Below are 25,393 nucleotides of genomic sequence, written 5' to 3'. Positions count from 1 at the left end.
CTGTGCACACAGTCACATAGGAAAAGCTGAGAGGCCGCGCCAGGGAACAAGGGGCGCTGCGGCCTGATATCTGTGCACACAGTCACATAGGAAAAGCTGAGAGGCCGCGCCGGGGAACAAGGGGGCGCTGCGGCCTGATATCTGTGCAAACAGTCACATAGGAAAAGCTGAGAGGCCGTGCCGGAGAACAAGGGGCGCTGCGGCCTGATATCTGTGCACACAGTCACATAGGAAAAGCTGAGAGGCCACGCCGGGGAACAAGGGGCGCTGCAGCCTGATATCTGTGCACACAGTCGCATAGGAAAAGCTGAGAGGCCGCGCCGGGGAACAAGGGGCGCTGCGGCCTGATATCTGTGCACACAGTCACATAGGAGAGGCTGAGAGGCCGCGCCGGGGAACAAGGGGCGCTGCGGCCTGATATCTGTGCACACAGTCACATAGGAAAAGCTGAGAGGCCGCGCCGGGGAACCAGGGGCGCTGCGGCCTGATATCTGTGCACACAGTCACATAGGAAAAGCTGAGAGGCCGCGCCGGGGAACAAGGGGCGCTGCGGCCTGATATCGGTGCACAGTCACATAGGAAAAGCTGAGAGGCCGCGCCGGGGAACAAGGGGCGCTGCGGCCTGATATCTGTGCACACAGTCACATAGGAAAAGCTGAGAGGCCGCGCCGGGGAACAAGGGGCGCTGCGGCCTGATATCGGTGCACAGTCACATAGGAAAAGCTGAGAGGCCGCACCGGGGAACAAGGGGCGCTGCGGCCTGATATCTGGGCACAGTCACATAGGAAAAGCTGAGAGGCCGCGCCGGAGAACAAGGGGCGATGCGGCCTGATATCTGTGCACACAGTCACATAGGAAAAGCTGAGAGGCCGCACCGGGGAACAAGGGGCGCTGCGGCCTGATATCTGTGCACACAGTCACATAGGAAAAGCTGAGAGGCCGCACCGGGGAACAAGGGGCGCTGCGGCCTGATATCTGTGCACACAGTCACATAGGAAAAGCAGAGAGGCCGCACCGGGGAACAAGGGGCGCTGCGGCCTGATATCTGTGCACACAGTCACATAGGAAAAGCTGAGAGGCCGCGCCGGGGAACAAGGGGCGCTGCGGCCTGATATCTGTGCACACAGTGACATAGGAAAAGCTGAGAGGCCGTGCCGGGGAACAAGGGGCGCTGCGGCCTGATATCTGTGCACACAGTCACATAGGAAAAGCTGAGAGGCCGCACCGGGGAACAAGGGGCGCTGCGGCCTGATATCTGTGCACACAGTCACATAGGAAAAGCTGAGAGGCCGCACCGGGGAACAAGGGGCGCTGCGGCCTGATATCTGTGCACACAGTCACATAGGAAAAGCTGAGAGGCCGCGCCGGGGAACAAGGGGCGCTGCGGCCTGATATCTGTGCACACAGTCACATAGGAAAAGCTGAGAGGCCACGCCGGGGAACAAGGGGCACTGCGGCCTGATATCTGTGCACATAGTCACATAGGAAAAGCTGAGAGGCCGCGCCGGGGAACAAGGGGCGCTGCGGCCTGATATCTGTGCACACAGTCACATAGGAAAAGCTGAGAGGCCGCGCCGGGGAACCAGGGGCGCTGCGGCCTGATATCTGTGCACACAGTGACATAGGAAAAGCTGAGAGGCCGCGCCGGAGAACAAGGGGCGCTGCGGCCTGATATCTGTGCACACAGTCACATAGGAAAAGCTGAGAGGCCGCACCGGGGAACAAGGCGCGCTGCGGCCTGATATCTGTGCACACAGTCACATAGGAAAAGCTGAGAGGCCGTGCCGGGGAACAAGGGGCGCTGCGGCCTGATATCTGTGCACACAGTCACATAGGAAAAGCTGAGAGGCCGCGCCGGGGAACAAGGGGCGCTGCGGCCTGATATCTGTGCACACAGTCACATAGGAAAAGCTGAGAGGTCGCGCCGGAGAACAAGGGGCGCTGCGGCCTGATATCTGTGCACACAGTCACATAGGAAAAGCTGAGAGGCCGCGCCGGAGAACAAGGGGCGCTGCGGCCTGATATCTGTGCACACAGTCACATAGGAAAAGCTGAGAGGCCGCGCCGGGGAACAAGGGGCGCTGCGGCCTGATATCTGTGCACAGTCACATAGGAAAAGCTGAGAGGCCGCGCCGGGGAACAAGGGGCGCTGCGGCCTGATATCTGGGCACACAGTCACATAGGAAAAGCTGAGAGGCCGTGCCGGAGAACAAGGGGCACTGCGGCCTGATATCTGTGCACAGTCACATAGGAAAAGCTGAGAGGCCGCGCCGGGGAACAAGGGGCGCTGCGGCCTGATATCTGTGCACACAGTCACATAGGAAAAGCTGAGAGGCCGCGCCGGAGAACAAGGGGCACTGCGGCCTGATATCTGTGCACACAGTCACATAGGAAAAGCTGAGAGGCCGCGCCGGGGAACAAGGCGCGCTGCGGCCTGATATCTGTGCACACAGTCACATGGGAAAAGCTGAGAGGCCGCGCCGGGGAACAAGGGGCGCTGCGGCCTGATATCTGTGCACACAGTCACATGGGAAAAGCTGAGAGGCCGCGCCGGGGAACAAGGGGCGCTGCGGCCTGATATCTGTGCACACAGTCACATGGGAAAAGCTGAGAGGCCGCGCCGGGGAACAAGGGGTGCTGCGGCCTGATATCTGTGCACACAGTCTTATAGGAAAAGCTGAGAGGCCGCGCCGGGGAACAAGGGGCGCTGCGGCCTGATATCTGTGCACACAGTCACATGGGAAAAGCTGAGAGGCCGCGCCGGGGAACAAGGGGCGCTGCGGCCTGATATCTGTGCACACAGTCTTATAGGAAAAGCTGAGAGGCCGCGCCGGGGAACAAGGGGCGCTGCGGCCTGATATCTGTGCACACAGTCACATAGGAAAAGCTGAGAGGCCGTGCCGGGGAACAAGGGCGCTGCGGCCTGATATCTGTGCACACAGTCACATAGGAAAAGCTGAGAGGCCCTGCCGGGGAACAAGGGGCACTGCGGCCTGATATCTGTGCACACAGTCACATGGGAAAAGCTGAGAGGCCGCGCCGGGGAACAAGGGGCGCTGCGGCCTGATATCTGTGCACACAGTCTTATAGGAAAAGCTGAGAGGCCGCGCCGGGGAACAAGGGGCGCTGCGGCCTGATATCTGTGCACACAGTCATATAGGAAAAGCTGAGAGGCCGTGCCGGGGAACAAGGGCGCTGCGGCCTGATATCTGTGCACACAGTCACATAGGAAAAGCTGAGAGGCCCTGCCGGGGAACAAGGGGCACTGCGGCCTGATATCTGTGCACACAGTCACATAGGAAAAGCTGAGAGGCCGCGCCGGGGAACAAGGGGCGCTGCGGCTTGATATCTGTGCACACAGTCACATAGGAAAAGCTGAGAGGCGGCACCGGGGAACCAGGGGCACTGCGGCCTGATATCTGTCCACACAGTCACATAGGAAAAGCTGAGAGGCCGCGCCGGGGAACCAGGGGCACTGCGGCCTGATATCTGTCCACACAGTCACATAGGAAAAGCTGAGAGGCCGCGCCGGGGAACAAGGGGCGCTGCGGCCTGATATCTGTGCACACAGTCACATAGGAAAAGCTGAGAGGCCACGCCGGAGAACAAGGGGTGCACACAGTCACATAGGAAAAGTTGAGAAAATGGCCAAAACCATGTTCACTGCCGGTGGGGCAGATGTAACATGTGCAGAGAGAGTTAGATTTGTGTGAGTTATTTTGTTTCTGTGCAGGGTAAATACTGGCTGGGGGGGGGGGGGGCGCCATGCAGGAGGCGTGCTGAGGGGGTTTTACATGCGGACACCCTGTGTTTACAGGGCCTACCCAAAAAAATGCCGAAGAATCGGGGCCTTGGTGTGGTTATCTTATTGTAACACATTGCTCCATAATAATATCAACTTCTATAAGTCAGACGTCAGAACGCCACCGCCCCTCGCGCCTCTGGGTCAGAACGCCACCGCCACTCGCGCCTCTGGGTCAGAACGCCACCGCCACTCGCGCCTCTGGTAATCGCTTCTTCATATGTGACACTGTCCACAATGACACAACTCAATAACTGGAGAGAGGGTAATCTCCGCATCACAGAAATCCAGCAAAATTAAACCTCTAATGAAATTAAGCCTTTTTACGTTTTTCTAAATTTTACAGTATTATCTGAAAGTTTTCATTATAATGCACCAAATCTGCTTAATGCGACCCGAAAATGTATTTACAGGATGGTGCGACAGCTTAGGCGAGGCGAGCCGCGGTGCCAGATTGGACAATTGAAGGTATAATCAGCATAATGTTTTTTGGAAAGGCAAAGAGAATCCATTGCCATATGTTCACTTAAGCCTTCATTTTATGTAAAACTGCTGCTTTTTTCCCGTGACAAAGCTAAAATATCCTCACGCCTACAGGTTCAGATCAGTTGTGTTTGGTTACGGGAGAAACTGGCGCTTTCCCTGCACCCGAACACACACTGAAACCACCAGTGACTGTCAAATACATGTTGTAGAAGGCCCGGCGACTCTAATGGAAGATGCACTGTGGCATAATGACCCAATTCATTTATCTTTACTCTATCAGGGTAGGTCTGGCCCACAGGGGTACCCGGGAATCGCCTGGTGGGCCCCTCAGCCAGGGGGCCCCACCTTCTCTTGGGACTATGGTGTATTTTCTACAATGTATGGTACATTATCATGCATGCACTAGCAGTATTCACTATATAAAGGGCCAGACCATGCACTTTCTAATAATTAGACAAACCTATGCGGCAGCTGGCCACACCCCCTCTGGGGACTGGCCACACCCCTCTGGAGACTGGCCACACCTCTTTGGAGACTACTGCTTTCCTGGTGGGCCCTTCATGCTCTAGTCAGACACTGCAATGCTATCATGTACAATGTACAGTACGGCCCACACGATGTGTGTGTGTAAAAAAAAATTGACTGCTGATAAAAATTATGTACAGGTGTAGTTCCCCCCGGTTCCTCACTGCCGGTCCCCGACACGGTCCCCCACCTCCCCGATCATCTCACCACTAACCCTGCCCATCTCCCTGAAGCAGAGGCCGTCAGGCTTCACGTCCCCCGTGGCACGGTAACTGGCACGCGCATCCCAGTCAGATGGAGCGCCATCTCCCCAGATAGCGAGCCCCGGCACTGGCTGAGAGGCACTCCATCTGTAATTGTGTTAGTATGTAGTGACGGACACTGCACGTGGGCACCCTCCTTTCCTAATACACCCCTATGTGTTGTGTGTAGCTGTGTCCTCTGAGTTGTAGCTACAGTATATACAACAGTACAAGCCATCTATATACAATGTTACAGGGATGTAATATATGTTACAGGGATGTAATATATGGGGGGAGACAATGTACCACCTGCGGTCCTGCTGGTCCTTCTTGCTGTATATAAATATATATCCTCCATTTGTACCTGTTATTCTGACATTTACAGAGTCAGTTACAATGTAGACTGGTGTAACAGCTACATAGACTAGTATAGATATATATATATATTATCCGGCTGCAGCGGACACGTGTCTGTATAATAAATACTTCTATGCACCCTGCCAGGTACCTCCCAGTCCTTCCAGTTGCCGCCAGGACACACATATGTCATCGCTTACGTTACATGTCACCTCTCAGCTCTCCAGGAACGTCATAGTCCGCGGCTTTGCACAAACCATTGCCCACTGTGTGCAATTTGCCGCCAAGCCCAATATGTTAATAAAGCATTAGCCGCTACCTCAATTGACTCTTGAAAAAGAACCTCAGCCGGCGCTGATGTTGCCGTTCGGTACGGAGGAGTAGACGGTAGCCTGCTCCCTTCCTGGGCTTATGAATTAATGGGCCCTCCTAATGGATATCAGTGGCAGGTTGAGTAGTCAAAGTCGTTTCGTTAGTGAAAACTGCAAACGCCACTTTCTTGTGAGATCTGACACTGGAAGCTCCGATGAGCTAATGATGATTGGGCGCAGATCCTGTTCTGCACCTCGCAATGTGGCGACAGCAGCTGGGATATCTGCTCCCGATAAATCACCAGCGAGCCGCCATTCCTAGCAAATTACGCTTTATTACCATGCATAGCAATTAAAGGCTACTCTGCGGAAGAGGGCCAGTCATGCACTCAAGCAAGGGGTGCGGGGCAGCAATGCCCACCGAAAATGGACTTTCTGTATGGAGAGAGGGGGATTATGGGTACCAGCATCCGCTCATCTTAATCACCTGCTTTCAGCTCTTAAAGGTGTTTCTAAGCATAAGGAAACCAAACAACATGCAGACAACCAGGCTGTACCACAATGCATTGCTCTGTAGCGGAAACACGCGCTGCTGGGAGTACCAACGCCTTTCACTGCTATACACAACATTGCGGTGCTACAAAACGGAAAGCAGCCAATCTCCGGAGTGGGATATCATGATATGTCATGACAGGATTTCTGTATACTATAACCTGACCTCTCGTTACAGTACTTGGAGCGCCAATTTGTGCCCTGCGCATGTTACCGTTCCCATTCCGAGTCCACATGGATGGTAAAATATGAAGAAAGGAAAAAAATCTCATGTCAATCTTTATCAAGTGTCAACAATAGCCACAAGAACCATGTGTCTGTGTCGACCTTTCGCCCACTTTAACCATAGGCATGTTGACCATAGTAGGATGTCACATATGTTGCATATGTACTTACATGGCTTTTTGGCTGGCTGCACGAGCTGCGGGTTCAGGTATGGGCTGTTCTCCGCATCTATCCTGCGCTTGTACTTCTGTCGGCCGCCGCGCACTCGGTCAAGGCGTACGCCTGAAAAATACAAGATGGCAGCTGCGTGAATACAAGTTACATATCTATAAACACACATAGTATTTTATTCAGCATTTTGTTTGAAAGTAAATGAACAACAAAGTCTAACAGAAAGTCTTGGGGTGACAGCGATGTCGGAGGGGGGAGGGGGGCGTATTCACATCCTATAGGACCCTGGATTGCAGGTGCCCATAGTACACAGTAGTTGGGAATGTTGTGTTATATGTTCTACGTGGATAAGCCGCGGGCGAGAGAAATCGGTGACGGATTCGGGACTCCAAAATATATGTATCACCGTCCTGATAAAATGGTGCTTTACCAGGGACGGTCCGCAGGGATGTCTGCAGCAAATCACCAGACGGGAAGCAGAACTGGAAGGCGGCTTCCCGGCATTTTAATAGCAATGAGAAGAAAATGAAGTCTGCATAATTCAGGTGCTATCATCCCGCCTATCGGTGCCTGATTTCATAGATGCAGAGATGGATAGCGGGAAAGCAGGGCTTTAATCACAGAGTAATGGGACTGCAGACCAAATTTAAATAATATAAATCTATTCTAATCAATCATTGTATTTGCTTCTTGCCTCACACAAGAATCTGCCCCCGGAATACAAAGTGCGCAGGAAGCAGCGATGGATATGACCTGAGCAAAACTGACAGCGCTGCGTCCGCGCCATTCCTAGCCCACATGTACTAATACAGTATATGGGGGCAATTACTTATTTAATATGGGAATTAATCTGCCTCATTTGTAACTATTATATCAACGCTTGCTCTCGGAAGGGCAGAGGGAACTATAAATGGACGTTATTTCTGCAGGAGGTAAATCAAGGTGCACGTGTGCATATGCTTGTATATATATATATATATATATATATATATATATATGCGTATAAGTATTTCATATTAGGCATAGGTAGCGAGACGGAAGGGCACGCGGGGACTTGTAGGAACTGATTAGAACCTGTGATATAATAACCTCATACACCATTGGTACCCAATCTGTGTGCCTAGGCACCCTGGGGTACCTCAGTACACTTGCATGGGTGCCTCGGGTTGCTGCTCCAGAACCAATTATAATTAAGTATGGTTAAATTAAGAATAGGCACAATCAGTGCTGGCGGCTGCCAATCATAAAATATGGGGTAAAACAGAAGCGAATCCTGTGCCCCACCATGTAATTACATGTAAGTATGATATAAACACAATCAACTTAATATAATATATGTTTTTACTTTTCTCAATAAAGATACTTTTGGCCTAGAGGTGCTGTGAAAAATATTCTGATACTCTAGGGTGCCAGGATTCAAAAAAGTTTGGAACCACTGTCACACGCACATATTGGACCTTATTATGGTTGAATTTCGTCGCCTTGCGAGTCCCCCAGATGCTGCCCCCCCCCCTGCACACAGCGATCCCCACTTTGCTGAGGTTTGCCTTGCCCGCTCGTACCAAGTGTCAAATGCTAAAACATGATTATATCAGAATAACCCCATAATCTGTGCATAGGGACATATAGGGTTCTGTTGATCTACCAGACCCCGGCCAAGCCGCACAGCTCGCAGTCCTGGGATCACATGGCCAAAACTCCAGACCACGCCCCCTGCTGGCCATAGCCAGTCAGATGTATGACGCACCTGCCCGGGCAGGTTATATAGGGGTGTAAAGGGCTCTCTGATGACGCAGGTGCCCTGCAGATGGTACTTTCTGTAGAATTGGATCATTTGATGTCTTGGAGTTTTTCACATGTTCCCATTGTCCCCTTTGCAGAAGCGCGGGGGTGACATTGTGTCTGAGGCGGCCTCTGTATCGGGTTCTTCTTTATGGGGTGCAATGCTTAATTGCTGAGCTCCTGACAGTTGTTGTTTTTTTGGGGGGGGGGTGAAGTGTAGAAGTTTGGGGTTACTTTTACTTTTTAGCATCTTTTTCCACATAAAATGAAGTATTGTCCCTAATTCATTTCAATCAAAGATTTACTCACGTTCCTAAAACATAAAAATAAAAAATAGGAGGAGTTACCTACAGTATGTCAACCAATACGATTCCAGCAATCACTTTTTAAAAAAACAAAATTTAAATATACTAGGGTAACGAAAGCAAGAATCTTATTGGCCGGTTTAGTCAGCTCCTTCACACTCGGCAGCCCCCCCTGGCAGCCCCCAGCTGTCTCTCTCCCAGACTCTCTGACAAGATTAGGGCAGGGATCCGCTGTGTGTTTTCCTGCGGACCTTCAAATGGATGACAGCGTGGCTGTGATAAGTCCCGGCTGCTAAATTAAGACTCTGGTTAATTTAAGGCTACTTGTAATTGCGCATTGAATTTCTATTTTTAATCCTGACATGCAAAATCACTTTGTTGAACCATAGTGGCAGATTTTTATAGTCTCCCATTGACATTAGATAAAGTAACTCATCTGCAGCTTCTTTGAATCAATTTACTGCACACCAGGGGCAAAAGTGGCGAGCTCAGGAGAAATTAGAACCCTGCGCGGGTGTCCATTAGTCCCCGAGACTCTGCTGTCGCCAGACGGCCACACGCAGCTACGCCCTCCGCACTTCCTCCTGATCTGGGCCTACGTCAGCGTATCTGGTCACAGATGGCTATCGGTGTGTGATGCTGAGGGGTCTGAGCATTACGCCGCGGATCGAGGCTATAGAGTGTAAGCTTGCGAGCAGGGCCCTCCCCACTTCCTCCTGATCTGGGCCTACGTCAGCGTATCTGGTCACAGATGGCTATCGGTGTGTGATGCTGAGGGGTCTAAACATTACGCCGCGGATCGAGGCTATAGAGTGTAAGCTTGCGAGCAGGGCCCTCCGCACTTCCTCCTGATCTGGGCCTACGTCAGCGTATCTGGTCACAGATGGCTATCGGTGGGTGATGCTGAGGGGTCTGGGCATTACGCCGTGGATCGAGGCTATAGAGTGTAAGCTTGCGAGCAGGGCCCTCCGCACTTCCTCCTGATCTGGGCCTACGTCAGCGTATCTGGTCACAGATGGCTATCGGTGTGTGATGCTGAGGGGTCTGAGCATTACGCCGCGGATCGAGGCTATAGAGTGTAAGCTTGCGAGCAGGGCCCTCCGCACTTCCTCCTGATCTGGGCCTACGTCAGCGTATCTGGTCACAGATGGCTATCGGTGTGTGATGCTGAGGGGTCTGGGCATTACGTCGCGGATCGAGGCTATAGAGTGTAAGCTTTCGAGCAGGGACCTCCGCACTTCCTCCTGATCTGGGCCTACGTCAGAGTATCTGGTCACAGAGCGCTACCGGTGTGTGATGCTGAGGGGTCCGTGCATTACACCTCGGATCGAGACTATAGAATGTAAGCTTGCGAGCAGGGCCCTCCGCACTTCCTCCTGATCTGGGCCTACGTCAGCGTATCTGGTCACAGAGCGCTGCTATCGGTGTGTGATGCTGAGGGGTCCGTGCATTACGCCTCGGATCGAGGCTATACAGTGTAAGCTTGCGAGCAGGGCCCTCCTACCTCTGTGTCGGCTTGTTACTGCCTAGTTTGTTTTATCACTGTTTCCAATTGTAAAGTGCAACAGAATATCCTGCAATATATAAGATACTTGGCTTATGGGGACCGAGGGGCAATGACGTTGTGGGGTTCCTCACAAGTAATATCGCTGCCAAACAGCAGCTCACGTGTCTGTCAGTTGTTCGCCCTATGGAATATGTTGGCGCTATCTACAGTGGCTAAACCTTCATTGTAAATCTTGAGAGAATCCAGGATATTTCTATATCTAAATGTATATTTCCCCCATTTCTGGAGGCCTGAAATACACATACACAGAAGCACCAGTGGGGTGTCCTGAGGACACGCCGCAGGGGCCGGAGACTTTGCCAAATGTTATTTTTAAGACGCAGCTGAAAATATCCCCATCCACTCTGAATAATACGGTATATCCCACTCATAGTTATTCCCACTTCCTCCTCTGTAATACAGCGGCATTGTTACAACAGAACAATAACTAAGAGAATGGAACACAGAGAATGGCTGCAGAGCGGGCAAACCCCAAAACTCTCCGGCCGGCAACTAGTGATGTACCCCGAGTCTGACCACAGAGATATAGGTGATTACGCTCTCCGTACTGTTCTATCGCTTACAATAAAATAACACTATTAGGTTTTATGTGAGTCTCTCTCTATTACCGTAGCCACTATAGGTTAGAGGAGCAGCTGGAGGGGCATTTATTACCTATTCCTAGATTAGAGGCAGTGGCGGATCCAGGGGTGGGGTCCCAGCACTGTCCAAAATAGGGGAGTCACTAGCGGATGGTACAGCTCCCCTATTGCCCTCTTCTCACCAGACCGGACATTTGTAACAAAGCTGCCTACATAATATAGATAATATAGAGGCCTTGGTGAAAAACATGTCAGAAAAATAAATTAAACTGCAAATTTGGTGACACCGTGCCTCTTATTTACTCAAAATGTGCAGCTGCATTCGCATTATTAAAAAACACCTAGAAGCGACACAACTACATTGCAGGCGCACACTGATCAGACAGGCCTGCGACCGCGGATTTGCCTCGCGCCAAGTTCCGTTGTGTAGTTAAAGTCACAGCCCAGAATCTCCAGTGCGCCATTATTTGCATCTTAGTCCAACCGACACGTCTGCTCCCATAAGGGACAATGTAGCAATGGAGTGTAATATAATGCGCTCACATCATGTCCTGATAGGCGACATTATTAATAACGCAGATGCCATAATGAACAAAGCAACCTGGGGTTTGTGCGGGGAAGCGACATCACACGTAGACAATGTGCCATGTTCTAGAAGTGACATCTTATAATTCAATGTCTTCTATCAATGAATGTGACAAATGCAGGATTGGTAGAAATGAGTTTAGCGAGACAGCCCAGAGTGTTACTTATTCAACAGCTCATTATTCCTATAAAGCCATCTATAAGTGATGCTGACAAGGAATGGGCATTTTATTACTTCTCCACAGGCAGATGTTACAGGGAACAGGAGACGGACTTTGGGGAATTCTCTCTATGCATCATGGAAGAACTTCAATGCAAATGTAACCCGTCCGCTTATGGACACTTGCCTGCTGATGATAGAGCGGGCGTGCGGTGCTGTATCTGAGAGGAGAGCGGGCATGCGGTGCGGTATCTGAGAGAAAGAGCGGGCGTGCGGTGCTGTATCTGAGAGATAGAGCGGGCGTGCGGTGTGGTATCTGAGAGATAGAGCGGGCGTGCGGTGCTATATCTGAGAGATAGAGCGGGCGTGCAGTGCTGTATCTGAGAGGAGAGCGGGCGTGCAGTGCTGTATCTGAGAGATAGAGCGGGCGTGCGGTGCTGTATCTGAGAGATAGAGCGGGCGTGCGATATCTGAGAGATAAAGCAGGCATGCGGTGCTGTATCTGAGAGATAGAGCGGGCGTGCGGTGCTGTATCTGAGAGATAGAGCGGGCGTGTGGTGCTGTATCTGAGAGATAGAGTGGGCGTGCGGTGCTGTATCTGAGAGATAGAGCGGGCGCGCGGTGCGGTATCTGAGAGATAGAGCGGGCGTGCAGTGCTGTATCTGAGAGATAGAGCGGGCGTGCAGTGCTGTATCTGAGAGATAGAGCAGGCGTGCGGTATCTGAGAGATAAAGCGGGCGTGCGGTGCTGTATCTGAGAGATAGAGCGGGCGTGTGGTGCTGTATCTGAGAGGAGAGCTGGCGTTCGGTGCGGTATCTGAGAGATAGAGCGGGCATGCGGTGCTGTATCTGAGAGATAGAGCGGGCGTGCGGTGCTGTATCTGAGAGATAAAGCGGGCGTGCGGTATCTGAGAGATAAAGCGGGCGTGCAGTGCTGTATCTGAGAGATAAGAGTGGGCGTGCGGTGCTGTATCTGAGAGATAGAGCGGGCGTGCAGTGCTGTATCTGAGAGGAGAGCGACTTACGTCCAGCTATAAGTGACTACCACAGCAGTTACAGCCTGGCATGGTTCCCCAAGTACATAACATGTACTTCATAGGTGCAATAAGGAGGAATTCTATCCTCTGCAGCGGTCATACTATCAGTATATGTATATTATGCTGTATATAACGACCTACAATCACTGATGAAATTGTATTGCACCACTGCACAGATTCCATGTTGCTACTCCTCCAGGAAGGCTTCATACCCTGAATCAAGATGGCCGTTGAGGCTACTACTGAGCATGTGCAAAGCCATTTTGGAACTGTATGAGACAGGAGCCTTCCAATTGGCTCCAGTGAGACCTTTGTTTACCTATGATATACGCACCAATACCCAGTACTTACAGACACTCCCCAACTGGTGAGCTGTATGACACCCCGCTCCATCTACCAATGTATATAACAGTGAGTACGTCTGAACCTGCTATTAATTAATAACACCGCTCCACTGACTAAGTAACTGGGGAGCTTTCTACAGGGAAAACTGTGCGTCCACACGGCGCCAAAGCAACGCCATCACCATGCGCACAGTGACGCTAATTATTTATTCCTCCTGTGGTTACAGCATTGCACCCGTTACTCTAAATGAAACCAGCTTTGTGCAAAGAATAAATCAGAACTATAGGAAATGCTGAAGAGGAGTTCTCATTAGTTCCGAATTGTGTGGGACAGTCCCACATTTTCAGCCCTGTACCGCACACGGTGCATAGCGTGGGGGGTTCAAAGTTGGGAAATCTCGCCCTCATCTGCTGCAGATTTCTATATACCATATACACCATATATATCCTATATACCATATCTGCAAGCAAACACTTTACTACTGTAATAACTAATCCCCGCAGGACAAGCTGTACGGTATCCGCCAGGGCCTGCCCTGAATACCGGTGCGCAGAGTAGCTAAGTCACCCAGCAGAATCCGCCGCACGTTACTAACATCACCCAGTAGCGGGAATGTGTATTTGCTGGTAATGCCGCCTGCTGAACGCGTTATTATGTGTGTGATCTTTTTTATTACTCTACTTTGTTAAAAGATCAAGAAGATTTAGATTGCCAGCGCAGGTACGGATAGGGGGGGTGAGTGTGCGCTGTGCGAGGCAAATAACACAGGAACGGCCTCGCCGAAGACCAAAGACTTCCACGGCTGCGCTCGCACAAGCCGCATCAGAAATTGATATAAATTGTGGGTCTTGCTGGAGCCTGAATCACTGAGTAACATAAGACGCTTTAATAAAGAGCTCACTCATCCTAACAATGTGCGAGGAAGCCAAATATGACAGCAGGGAACATCTCTCTGATACACTTAATCTCTTCCGAGACGGTAACCCTTTCTCTAGATCTAAGACACCTCGCAGAAGCATGTTACTCCTTGTTCCTGGCTCCTAAACAGTCATTCTATGTGGCCTCTATATGTCAACAGGGGGAACCATGCTGCGGATGAATTTTTAACGCCGTGGTATAGATAAGATATTTTATGTCAGCAGGAAAATTGCCTTTTTCTCATTTGTTTCCCAACCTTCAAGAAATACTGAAATATTAAATATATATGTGGCGTGCAATAGCCGCCCGTCTTGTTTCTCACCTTCCTGGGCACCGTCTTGTTTCTCACCTTCCTATCAGTAACAGGGGCCGGGGTCCTACAGATACGTGGTACCTACCCCGGCCACTGCCGCACTCTCAGGCTTGTATTGCACCACCATCGTCGTGCACCGCAGAATAGGAGAATGAGCCCCTTATATATATGGAAGCACTGCGCAAACCCACTTGGGTGCGGAACCTCTATGGTTGGAGTGGCCCTTAGCGGGCCTGGGAGACTATTAGGGGCATGAGGAGTGTTTGGTGCCCATACAGTAGATGGTACGTTAGTTGCGGAGTACTTTAATAATAAGACTGCAATGGCAGCCATTGCTGAGGTCACGCAGTATTTGCGCACGCAATTCACTAGGAACACATTACACAACTGAGGCATGAGGAAACAAAAGGTACCTCATGCCTCGACTTCTCTCCCCACAAGTAGTGCCACATACAGTATTGCCTTCTTTTTGGAAGCATTGCCAGAATACACCTGCACTTCTGCTCATGCTGTTGTGCAATACGCAGAGCATCCCCGTGCAGCTAGGTCTATGAGTCTGTGCAATTCACAGAGCTTCCCGTACACCTCGGTCTATGAGTCTGTGCAATACCCAGAGCTTCCCGGTGCACCTCAGTCTACGAGTCTGTGCAATATGCAGAGCATTCCCATGCAGCTAGGTCTATGAGTCTGTGCAATACCCAGAGCTTCCCGATGCACCTCGGTCTACGAGTCTGTGCAATACCCAGAGCTTTCTGGTGCACCTCGGTCTATGAGTCTGTGCAATACCCAGAGCTTCCCGATGCACCTCGGTCTACGAGTCTGTGCAATACACAGAGTTTCCCGGTGCACCTCGGTCTACGAGTCAGTGCAATACCCAGAGCTTTCTGGTGCACTTCCATCTATGAGTCTGTGCAATACCCAGAGCTTTCTGGTGCACCTCGGTCTATGAGTCTGTGCAATACACAGAGCTTCCCGGTGCACCTTGGTCTACGAGTCTGTGCAATACCCAGAGCTTTCTGGTGCACCTCAGTCTATGAGTCTGTGCAATACACAGAGCTTCCCAGTGCACCTCAGTCTACGAGTCTGTGCAATACCCAGGGCTTTCTGGTGCACTTCCATCTATGAGTCTGTGCAATACCCAGAGATTTCTGGTGCACTTCCATCTATGAGTCTGTGCAATACCCGGAGCTTTCTGGTGCACCTCGGTCTATGAGTCTGTGCAATACACAGAGCTTCCCGGTGCACCTCGGTCTACGAGTCTGTGCAATACCCATAGCTTTCTGGTGCACCTCGGTCTATGAGTCTGTGCAATACACAGAGCTTCCCGGTGCACCTCGGTCTACGAGTCTGTGCAATACCCAGAGCTTTCTGGTGCACTTCCATCTATGAGTCTGTGCAATACGCAGAGCTTTCCAGTTGTTGTTGTGTAATTTGTCTGTAATGTTGGTTTGGGGAATATCCCCCCTCCCCCTTCCCCAGCTGCAGAACATCTCATGTGCTGTAAAAATGATGAGCATGTAATAATATAATAGTTGCTGATAACTGACACCGGGCCGGCTGTAACTAGATCCGGCCAACAATGCATCTTCAGGCTGTGGATAAAGGCAGAGCTACAGGGAAACCCCCCATGTTTCCACCCTCATCATTCCTTGTGTAACGCCATGGCAGAGCACCGACGTGACATTCTATCCGCCTTAACGCTGCGTACATCTGTTCCCAAGCTAATAGTTTTCTTATGATGAATGGAAGGTTTATTAGTGGTATTGCATTACTGATAGCTCTGACTATCTGCGCCCTGCGACCGCAGTGAGAGTGGTGGTCCCACATAGCGGCGGACAGATAACGCGCGGCCTCCCTGCACTACCCCAATGCTGAGTCTCCCTAGCAGGATAATGCGCTGCAGAACCTCTGCAGGTCAATGCAATGCTCTGCATTATAATTACTTTCCCAAACTGCCTGATTGTTTCAATATCAATACCTGCCATGAAATGCCATCAAATTGTATTTTAATCAGATCCAGGACAATACCACGGGGGAAAGGGCCTATTATGGAAAACATCCTGGAGGGATTTTTTTTCCCTTTTTCATGAGCTAATCTGAACCTTTGTGTTGTCTTCGCTTTATGTCTCCGCTTTGTCTGATCATTGGCTTTTTTATTTTTTCTTACTTTGCAATTACCCGTGATTATTCTCTGCCGCGCTATTGTTTTGCTCTGGGATGATATTGCTGTAGAGATACAATTGTGCGGATGCAGGAACACACTGCCGGCACGCTAGGTGTGTACAGCACAGAGTATACATTGTGCAAACTGTATATGGTAGTTATTATTATGCTGTATTTACATGCACACAAGCGTTCCGCGCACCCTAACGCAACATGGTCTAGTACATGGTGATCAGATAGGACGGTATCAAGGGTGACAACATATGGTCGACGCAAGCAATAGCTCAATATGACAATGGTCTGGTGCAGGTAAGGAGGTGGTAGCCTGATGCAGGTAAGGAGGTGGTAGCCTGGTGCAGGTAAGGAGGTGGTAGTCTGGTGCAGGTAAGGAGGTGGTAGCCTGGTGCAGGTAAGGAGGTGGTAGTCTGGTGCAGGTAAGGAGGTGGTAGCCTGGTGCGGGTAAGGAGGTGGTAGCCTGGTGCGGGTAAGGAGGTGGTAGCCTGGTGCGGGTAAGGAGGTGGTATCCTGGTGCAGGTAAGGAGGTGGTAGCCTGGTGCAGGTAAGGAGGTGGTAGCCTGGTGCGGGTAAGGAGAGGTAGCCTGGTGCGGGTAAGGAGGTGGTAGCCTGGTGCAGGTAAGGAGGTGGTAGCCTGGTGCGGGTAAGGAGGTGGTAGCCTGATGCAGGTAAGGAGGTGTTAGCCTGGTGCAGGCAAGGAGGTGGTAGCCTGGTGCAGATAAGGATGTGGTAGCCTGGTGCAGGTAAGGAGGTGGTAGCCTGGTGCAGGTAAGGAGGTGTTAGCCTGGTGCAGGCAAGGAGGTGGTAGCCTGGTGCAGGTAAGGAGGTGGTAGCCTGGTGCGGGTAAGGAGGTGGTAGCCTGATGCAGGTAAGGAGGTGTTAGCCTGGTGCAGGCAAGGAGGTGGTAGCCTGGTGCAGATAAGGATGTGGTAGCCTGGTGCAGGTAAGGAGGTGGTAGCCTGGTGCAGGTAAGGAGGTGTTAGCCTGGTGCAGGCAAGGAGGTGGTAGCCTGGTGCAGGTAAGGATGTGGTAGCCTGGTGCAGGTAAGGAGGTGGTAGCCTGGTGCAGGTAAGGAGGTGGTAGCCTGGTACGGGTAAGGAGGTGGTAGCCTGGTGGTAGTCATAGGTAAAAGACAATGTACTGTGGTGCATCCCCAGCCTGCAGGATGACACGCCGGCTTCCCATCGATGGCTCAGTGATTAACATCCCCTTGTTTTCCACTATCAGAGGCCAGTCTATAATCTGAGGCACTAACACACACAGACCTGGGATGTATTGAACTGTAATTAACTGCTCCAGTGAGCCGTAATTAAGGTCTATAACTCAGCGCTATCCTGCCCCCATCATTACATCACAGACAACATGTCTTATGAAGAGTAATAGGGTGGAGCCTGCAGCAGCGCAGATGGAGATGTGGACCTCCTTATTAGGGTGCACATATTACACTATATATGGTATAAGTACTGCACTCCTGTGTACTGGTCTGTATCCCAGATGTATCCCTGCTGGAGCAGCACAGATGGAGATGTGGACCTCCTTATTAGGGTGCACATATTACACTATATATGGTATAATTACTGCACTCCTGTGTACTGGTCTGTATCCCAGATGTTTTCCTGCTGGAGCAGCACAGATGGAGATGTGGACCTCCTTATTAGGGTACACTATATATATGGTATAAGTACTGCACTCCTGTGTACTGGTCTGTATCCCAGATGTATCCCTGCTGGAGCAGCACAGATGGAGATGTGGACCTCCTTATTAGGGTGCACTATATATATGGTATAAGTACTGCACTCCTGTGTACTGGTCTGTATCCCAGATGTATCCCTGCTGGAGCAGCACAGATGGAGATGTGGACCTCCTTATTAGGGTGCACATACTACACTATATATGGTATAAGTACTGCACTCCTGTGTACTGGTCTGTATCCATAGATGTATTCCTGCTGGAGCAGCGCAGATAGAGATGTGGACCTCCTTATTAGGGTGCACATATTACACTATATATGGTATAAGTACTGCACTCCTGTGTACTGGTCTGTATCCAAAGATGTATCCCTGCTGGAGCAGCGCAGATAGAGATGTGGACCTCCTTATTAGGGTGCACTATATATATGGTATAAGTACTGCACTCCTGTGTACTGGTCTGTATCCCAGATGTATCCCTGCTGGAGCAGCACAGATGGAGATGTGGACCTCCTTATTAGGGTACACTATATATATGGTATAAGTACTGCACTCCTGTGTACTGGTCTGTATCCATAGATGTATCCCTGCTGGAGCAGCCCAGATAGAGATGTGGACCTCCTTATTAGGGTGCACATACTACACTATATATGGTATAATTACTGCACTCCTGTGTACTGGTCTGTATCCAAAGATGTATCCCTGCTGGAGCAGCGCAGATAGAGATGTGGACCTCCTTATTAGGGTGCACATATTACACTATATATGGTATAATTACTGCACTCCTGTGTACTGGTCTGTATCCATAGATGTATTCCTGCTGGAGCAGCAGAGAGAGATGTGGACCTCCTTATTAGGGTGCACATATTACACTATATATGGTATAAGTACTGCACTCCTGTGTACTGGTCTGTATCCATAGATGTATTCCTGCTGGAGCAGCAGAGAGAGATGTGGACCTCCTTATTAGGGTGCACATATTACACTATATATGGTATAAGTACTGCACTCCTGTGTACTGGTCTGTATCCATAGATGTATCCCTGCTGGAGCAGCGCAGATGGAGATGTGGACCTCCTTATTAGGGTGCACATACTACACTATATATGGTATAAGTACTGCACTCCTGTGTACTGGTCTGTATCCAAAGATGTATCCCTGCTGGAGCAGCACAGATAGAGATGTGGACCTCCTTATTAGGGTGCACATATTACACTATATATGGTATAAGTACTGCACTCCTGTGTACTGGTCTGTATCCCAGATGTATCCCTGCTGGACCAGCACAGATGGAGATGTGGACCTCCTTATTAGGGTGCACATATTACACTATATATGGTATAATTACTGCACTCCTGTGTACTGGTCTGTATCGCAGATGTATCCCTGCTGGAGCAGCGCAGATAGAGATGTGGACCTCCTTATTAGGGTGCACATACTACACTATATATGGTATAATTACTGCACTCCTGTGTACTGGTCTGTATCCAAAGATGTATCCCTGCTGGAGCAGCGCAGATGGGAATGTGGACCTCCTTATTAGGGTGCACATACTACACTATATATGGTATAATTACTGCACTCCTGTGTACTGGTCTGTATCGCAGATGTATCCCTGCTGGAGCAGCGCAGATAGAGATGTGGACCTCCTTATTAGGGTGCACATATTACACTATATCGAACTATATAGAACTATCGAGGCTTATGTTGACATAGAATGTTCGCTAAGTAGAGCGATCCCTCCGTCTCCCATTACGGTATTTATATAAACAGAATTACAGAATGAATCCTAATAACGAGATATTAGTAACGCTCAGAGCGGGTAATTTCAGGCTGTGGCACTGGAAGATCGGGCAGAAATCAGCGTCCCTGCTATAGAGAGAGGGGAAGGATTGTTGCTGGCGCGTTTGGCAGGGAGCCAAGCCATTAGCAATTTTAACTCTGAACTGAATGTATTTGGATTCTGAGGGATAAGTGTTGCACTTAACATTGGGTGAAGATTCTGAAATCTCCTGAAGAGCAGTAAAGGCATAATTTATCCACTGAGATCCTGGCATGGCGGCCTGTGATCATCCTGACATCACAATGGACGGGGGGAGCGCTGTACGCGGCCAGAGTGTAAATATTGTACACCAGTGTGGCAGGGAAATGGCACAATAATACATTGCGTAACTCAGGCCCTGATTGTGTCGGCACATAGAAATGCGTCTGTAAAGATATGACTATACAGCAGATATAGGGCCAGATTCTCTAAGCTTCAAAAGTGATAAAATGGAGAGTGATAAACAGCCAACCAATCAGCTCCTACCTGACATGTCACAGGCTGTGTTTGAAAAATATGCAAAAAGAGAGAAGATGTCCTGTTTTTGGTGCACCAAAGTAAGAGATAAAATTTAACTTTTATTATTTTAGTTAAGAACTGCGAGATAAAAATGACAACATGTAACAAAAACAAGGGTGGGGTTCACACAATTTTAAAACCAAGGTGGCAGGCAGATGTTGCAGGGTTGTTATGTAGTGCTTTTACTAGGTAGTGTGCGTCTGGTCTGTCTCGACCTTAGATCTGACAGATCAGTCGGCGTGTCTGAGCGGAGGTTTAGATTACCTCTTGTAATAATCGCTCCAGAGCCGAATTATTCAGTGCCAGTATGTGGGATAAATATCCTTGATTATCCCTCTATCGGGTGCACTGATACAAATGGGAGATCACCCTGTGTAGGCAGGGCCGGTGCCACCACTAGGCAAATCTAGGCATTTGCCTAGGGCGCCAGCCACTGGAGGGCGGCACTTCGCCCCTCGCCTCTCGCATGGAGACTGCAGTGGTATCTGTGCCGGGTACCTGCGGCGCTGTGTGATCTGGCGGCGGGGTCCCTGCAGTGATCCGCGCTATCCGGCAGCCAGGCGGCGGTGCGGGAAGCGCTGCTGGGTTTGAAAACATTCCGCATGCTGATTGGCTGAGATTCAGCCAATCAGCGTGCGGCGAGTTTTCAAACCCATCAGCGCTTCCCGTGCCGCCTGGCTGCCGGATAGCGAGCATCACTGCAGGGACCCCGCCGCCAGATCACACAGCGCCGCAGGTATCCCCCCCCCCGTAGGCACCGGGGTGCCCCACCCCCCCTCGCCTGGGGCGCTCCGGTGCCTTGCACCGGCCCTGTGTGTAGGTTTAGATCCGGCGTGAAAACGCTCTAGGATCAATATGGATGACTAGGCACCCCAGGGTGTCTCAGCTGCGTTTGTTCAGGTAGAGCCGCCTCCTGGAGTTTACACACATGCAGCAATCGGTACCATTGTGGGGGCTGTCATGGTGTCTCACTCACTCCTGAAAAACTCTATATATATGGTTCCACTGCGGTAATTTTTGCATCAATTTACAAATCGCCCGGTGTGTATGGTCATTTGATCTGGAAAACGTTCCAGTGCAGGACCTAGGTAAAGACACCACCGGTGTAGCAGGCTGTGCCAGAACACTTGGAGCCGCCTCCAGAGTGTTGCATATACTGGATAGTATGCACAGGTTCAGAGACTAACGCAGCTTAGAGACTACACACAGATTAAAATACATTAGTATGAAAAATAATAAAAATTGCAGACATCTGCCTGCGCACCGCTAGCCGGCACGCGCTTCGCAGATGATAGCTTCCTCAGATCAAATGACCATACACACCGGGCGATTTGTAAATTGATGCATGTGTGTAAACTCCAGGAGGCGGCTCTACCTGAACAAACGCAGCTGAGACACCCTGGGGTGCCTAGTCATCCATATTGATCCTAGAGCGTTTTCACGCCGGATCTAAACCTACACAGGGTGATCTCCCATTTGTATCAGTGCACCCGATAGAGGGATAATCAAGGATATTTATCCCACATACTGGCACTGAATAATTCGGCTCTGGAGCGATTATTACAAGAGGTAATCTAAACCTCCGCTCAGACACGCCGACTGATCTGTCAGATCTAAGGTCGAGACAGACCAGACGCACACTACCTAGTAAAAGCACTACATAACAACTCTGCAACATCTGCCTGCCACCTTGGTTTTAAAATTGTGTGAACCCCACCCTTGTTTTTGTTACATGTTGTCATTTTTATCTCGCAGTTCTTAACTAAAATAATAAAAGTAAAATTTTATCTCTTACTTTGGTGCACCAAAAACAGGACATCTTCTCTCTTTTTGCATACCAATCCCCATGTCCTATGGTAGCACACCCCCAGCAGCTTATTATTGAAATAAATATTTGCATAAGGGGGTCCACCTCTCTATGACTAGAGGTCTTGTGCGACCAAACCCCCCCAAAAACCGCCCTGTGTTTGAAAAATATCAGACAGGAGCTGATTGGCTGGCTGTTTATCACTCTCCATTTTATCACTTTTGAAGCTTAGAGAATCTGGCCCATATTGTTTCCATGTCGGACCAGAACAAAATCCGGATCCTCAGGAAAGAACCGACTGGGAACAGAGGAAGATTTGTGGTTACTGACATGAGCGTCTAGGTAGACAGTCAATAGGTCGACACCAAAATGTCAACATTCAATAGGTCGACATTGACAAGAGATCGACATGCAATAAGTTGACATTGACAAGAGGTCAACATTGCGCTAGCTAGACATTGACAAACGGTTGACACATACAAAAGCTTGATATGGAAATAGTCGACACATGAAATGTTGACATGAATTTTCAGGGTTTATTCATGTCAATGTTGACACCTGAGCACGCAGACCTGTAATTACTGTAGTGCACCCCCTTAGATGGCGCGCTGCAATCATCATGCGCTGGGTCATTCCCGGAGTCTACATGGATGTTAAATCATGAAAAAGTCCCCAAACATTGTGAGAAACGAATGTCAACCTTCTCATGTGTTGACCAACATCAAGGCAACCTTTTGATTGTGTCGACATTTTGTCAATGTCATCCTTTCGCCAGTGTGGTCCTAGTGTTGCTTTTGGAGTTGAGTTATTGATTAGTTACACAGACATTTCCTGTGAGCCATCTGGATACCTACTGGGCCATGCCAATGCCAACGGCGGCCATTTTTAAAAAAGCTTCTAAGGTGGGTGGGACATCATAATAGGAAGGATGACCTGGGGTAGGGTGATGGGCTTGTAGTCTCCTAAGTGACAGAAAATAAATGTGCGTTTGGCAGTGTCGTGGATACAGGAACATCATTAGTGAAAGCCTAACTGACAAAGTCTGCTTTGCCATTTGAGCTTTTTGACTGATTTGAGCACCTTTTAGCCAGCAGCTTAGAATATTTGGAATGTGTGTTTTTGCGGTTTGTGATGGAAGGGAAAGAAATGCTCGATGACACTTTAATGGTAAGACGGCCGCGGTGGAAGGTCCATGCAAGTCTAAGGTGCGTCTCCGCTTCATACTTCCTACTGAAAATGTAAATATTTGATGCTATTCGTCTTTTAACGTCTATGTACAGAGGAGTATTTCATTATCTCTCTATTTACTATTGATTTTGCAGTTGTTTAATGTGCTTAAAGCGAGTTATGTGTAACTAGACCAATGTCCTGAGTGGAAGCAGGGGCCCGGGCTCCGTCTCATTAGGGTGAGTAGCGTAGGAACTTAGATATGAATTCCCTTTTCCTGGAAAGATTAGGACGATTTATGTCAACTATCATTCACGTTGGTGTATATTGTGCGGCCGACTCCGGCAGGCGAGAACCCTTTTATAGCGGCGCGAGTGCGCAATTTAAAAGGGGATAGATCATCCCAATGAGTCTTTTGTTTGTGGTGTAATAAGTTCATCTTGAACAATGTGTTTAATGTGACTAACATTTAACGTGCCATCCTAATTTATGTCGCCGCCATTGTGCGCATTGTATCCCATCTCATTGTTGTTCCGCAGCCCTTTACGGCGTGACGTGCCGCTGTATTGTTAATTGCATTAAAAATTAAATGAGGCAAATCAATTACTGCTCTTCGCGGCTCCTGCATGGATCTAGAAGACAGTTTTTACAATTTCAATTAAACGAGGAGGTGGTTCCATTGTTCTACTGTAAGAAGTTGGTGTCAGGCCTGTCTGAGCGGCTTGTGTACTGTATAATGATGCGATACCATCTAGATGCCGGATGACGTATAGTCAGCGCTATGCTGCGGACCCTGTGGTCGACGCCATGTGCTCGACGTGGTCATAAGGTCAACACAAACAAATGGCTGACATGACAATGGTCGACGCGTGAAAAGGCCGACACACGTTTTTCCCCCAATATGTTTCTTTTGTTGAGCTTTTCAATACTTACCAGCCATCATTATTTTCTGAGCAGTGATGTCACTTTGGTCACATGACAGCTTCTGTGATGTCAGGGGTGGCATATTGCATTGAGAAACGTGAATAATGCGGGTGCCAAACAAACTGCGGAGATCATTTCCCGAAGGAACGCAGCCAGTTATAACCCTGGGCCGTGAGGACCCCGCTTAGACTTATTACCTAGGTGTGAATCTAGTAATTGCCATCAGCGTCTGCCCCGTTGTGCCCTTCCCACGCCAGGGCAGATGAATGTGGTATACTGTATATCAGGTGCACTTATGTTGCATGAACCTTACACTATTACTCCTGCGAGCACATTTATACACGATACACTACAAGGCGCATTATACTGTAATTAGGTGATTAACATAATAGACTTAGGGATTAGTACAGGACATGGCAGGGCTGGTGGCTTGCAGGGAATGCCGGCGGACATGGCAGGGCTGGCGGCTTGCAGGGAATGCCGGCGTGTGTGTGTGCTAGTGAGGTTCCCACAGCGTTCTAGCATTATCTCCTCAATTATCATTTAGAATATCGACTAAGTTTTGTGTAGAAATAGCCAGTCACCCATATTGTAGTTACAGCTGGACGACCCAATGACCGCATTACTGAGAACTGCAGAAATTCCATCTGCCCCACCTGCAGTGCAGCATGGTGTTACCTGGGTCTCTCTGCACCTGTTACATCTGCCCCCATGCAGTGCAGCATGGTGTTACCTGGGTCTCTCTGCACCTGTTATATCTGCCCCACCTGCAGTGCAGCATGGTGTTACCTGGGTCTCTCTGCACCTGTTACATCTGCCCCACCTGCAGTGCAGCATGGTGTTACCTGGGTCTCTCTGCACCTGTTACATCTGCCCCACCTGCAGTGCAGCATGGTTTTGTCCATCAATGTGTCTGAATCAGGCCCTTTATCACATATTACGCATGTGGCGGAAGGTCGGTGCGATGTCTCGGATTCACCTATTACTCTCAGAGCTCAAGTCCGGAGCCTAGAAATAACAGTACT

At 49.8% G+C, this 25,393-nt stretch overlaps 1 protein-coding gene across 9 annotated transcripts in view; it reads right to left on the bottom strand.

Annotated features, from left to right (window-relative positions):
• ESRRG (estrogen related receptor gamma) overlaps nucleotides 1–25,393 on the bottom strand; it is a 705,684-nt gene that overhangs the window by 52,423 nt on the left and 627,868 nt on the right. For all 9 annotated transcript variants that reach the window (XM_083175157.1, XM_083175155.1, XM_083175150.1 and 6 more), the window contains one exon: nucleotides 6,672–6,782. In XM_083175157.1, coding sequence (XP_083031283.1) covers nucleotides 6,672–6,782 — 111 coding nt within the window. The remainder of the gene's footprint in view (nucleotides 1–6,671; nucleotides 6,783–25,393) is intronic.

The sequence above is a fragment of the Crinia signifera genome, chromosome 3, assembly GCF_055691185.1.
Source record: "Crinia signifera chromosome 3, ASM5569118v1, whole genome shotgun sequence".
Lineage (NCBI taxonomy): Eukaryota > Metazoa > Chordata > Amphibia > Anura > Myobatrachidae > Crinia > Crinia signifera.
This window is presented reverse-complemented; position numbering and strand designations above follow the sequence as displayed.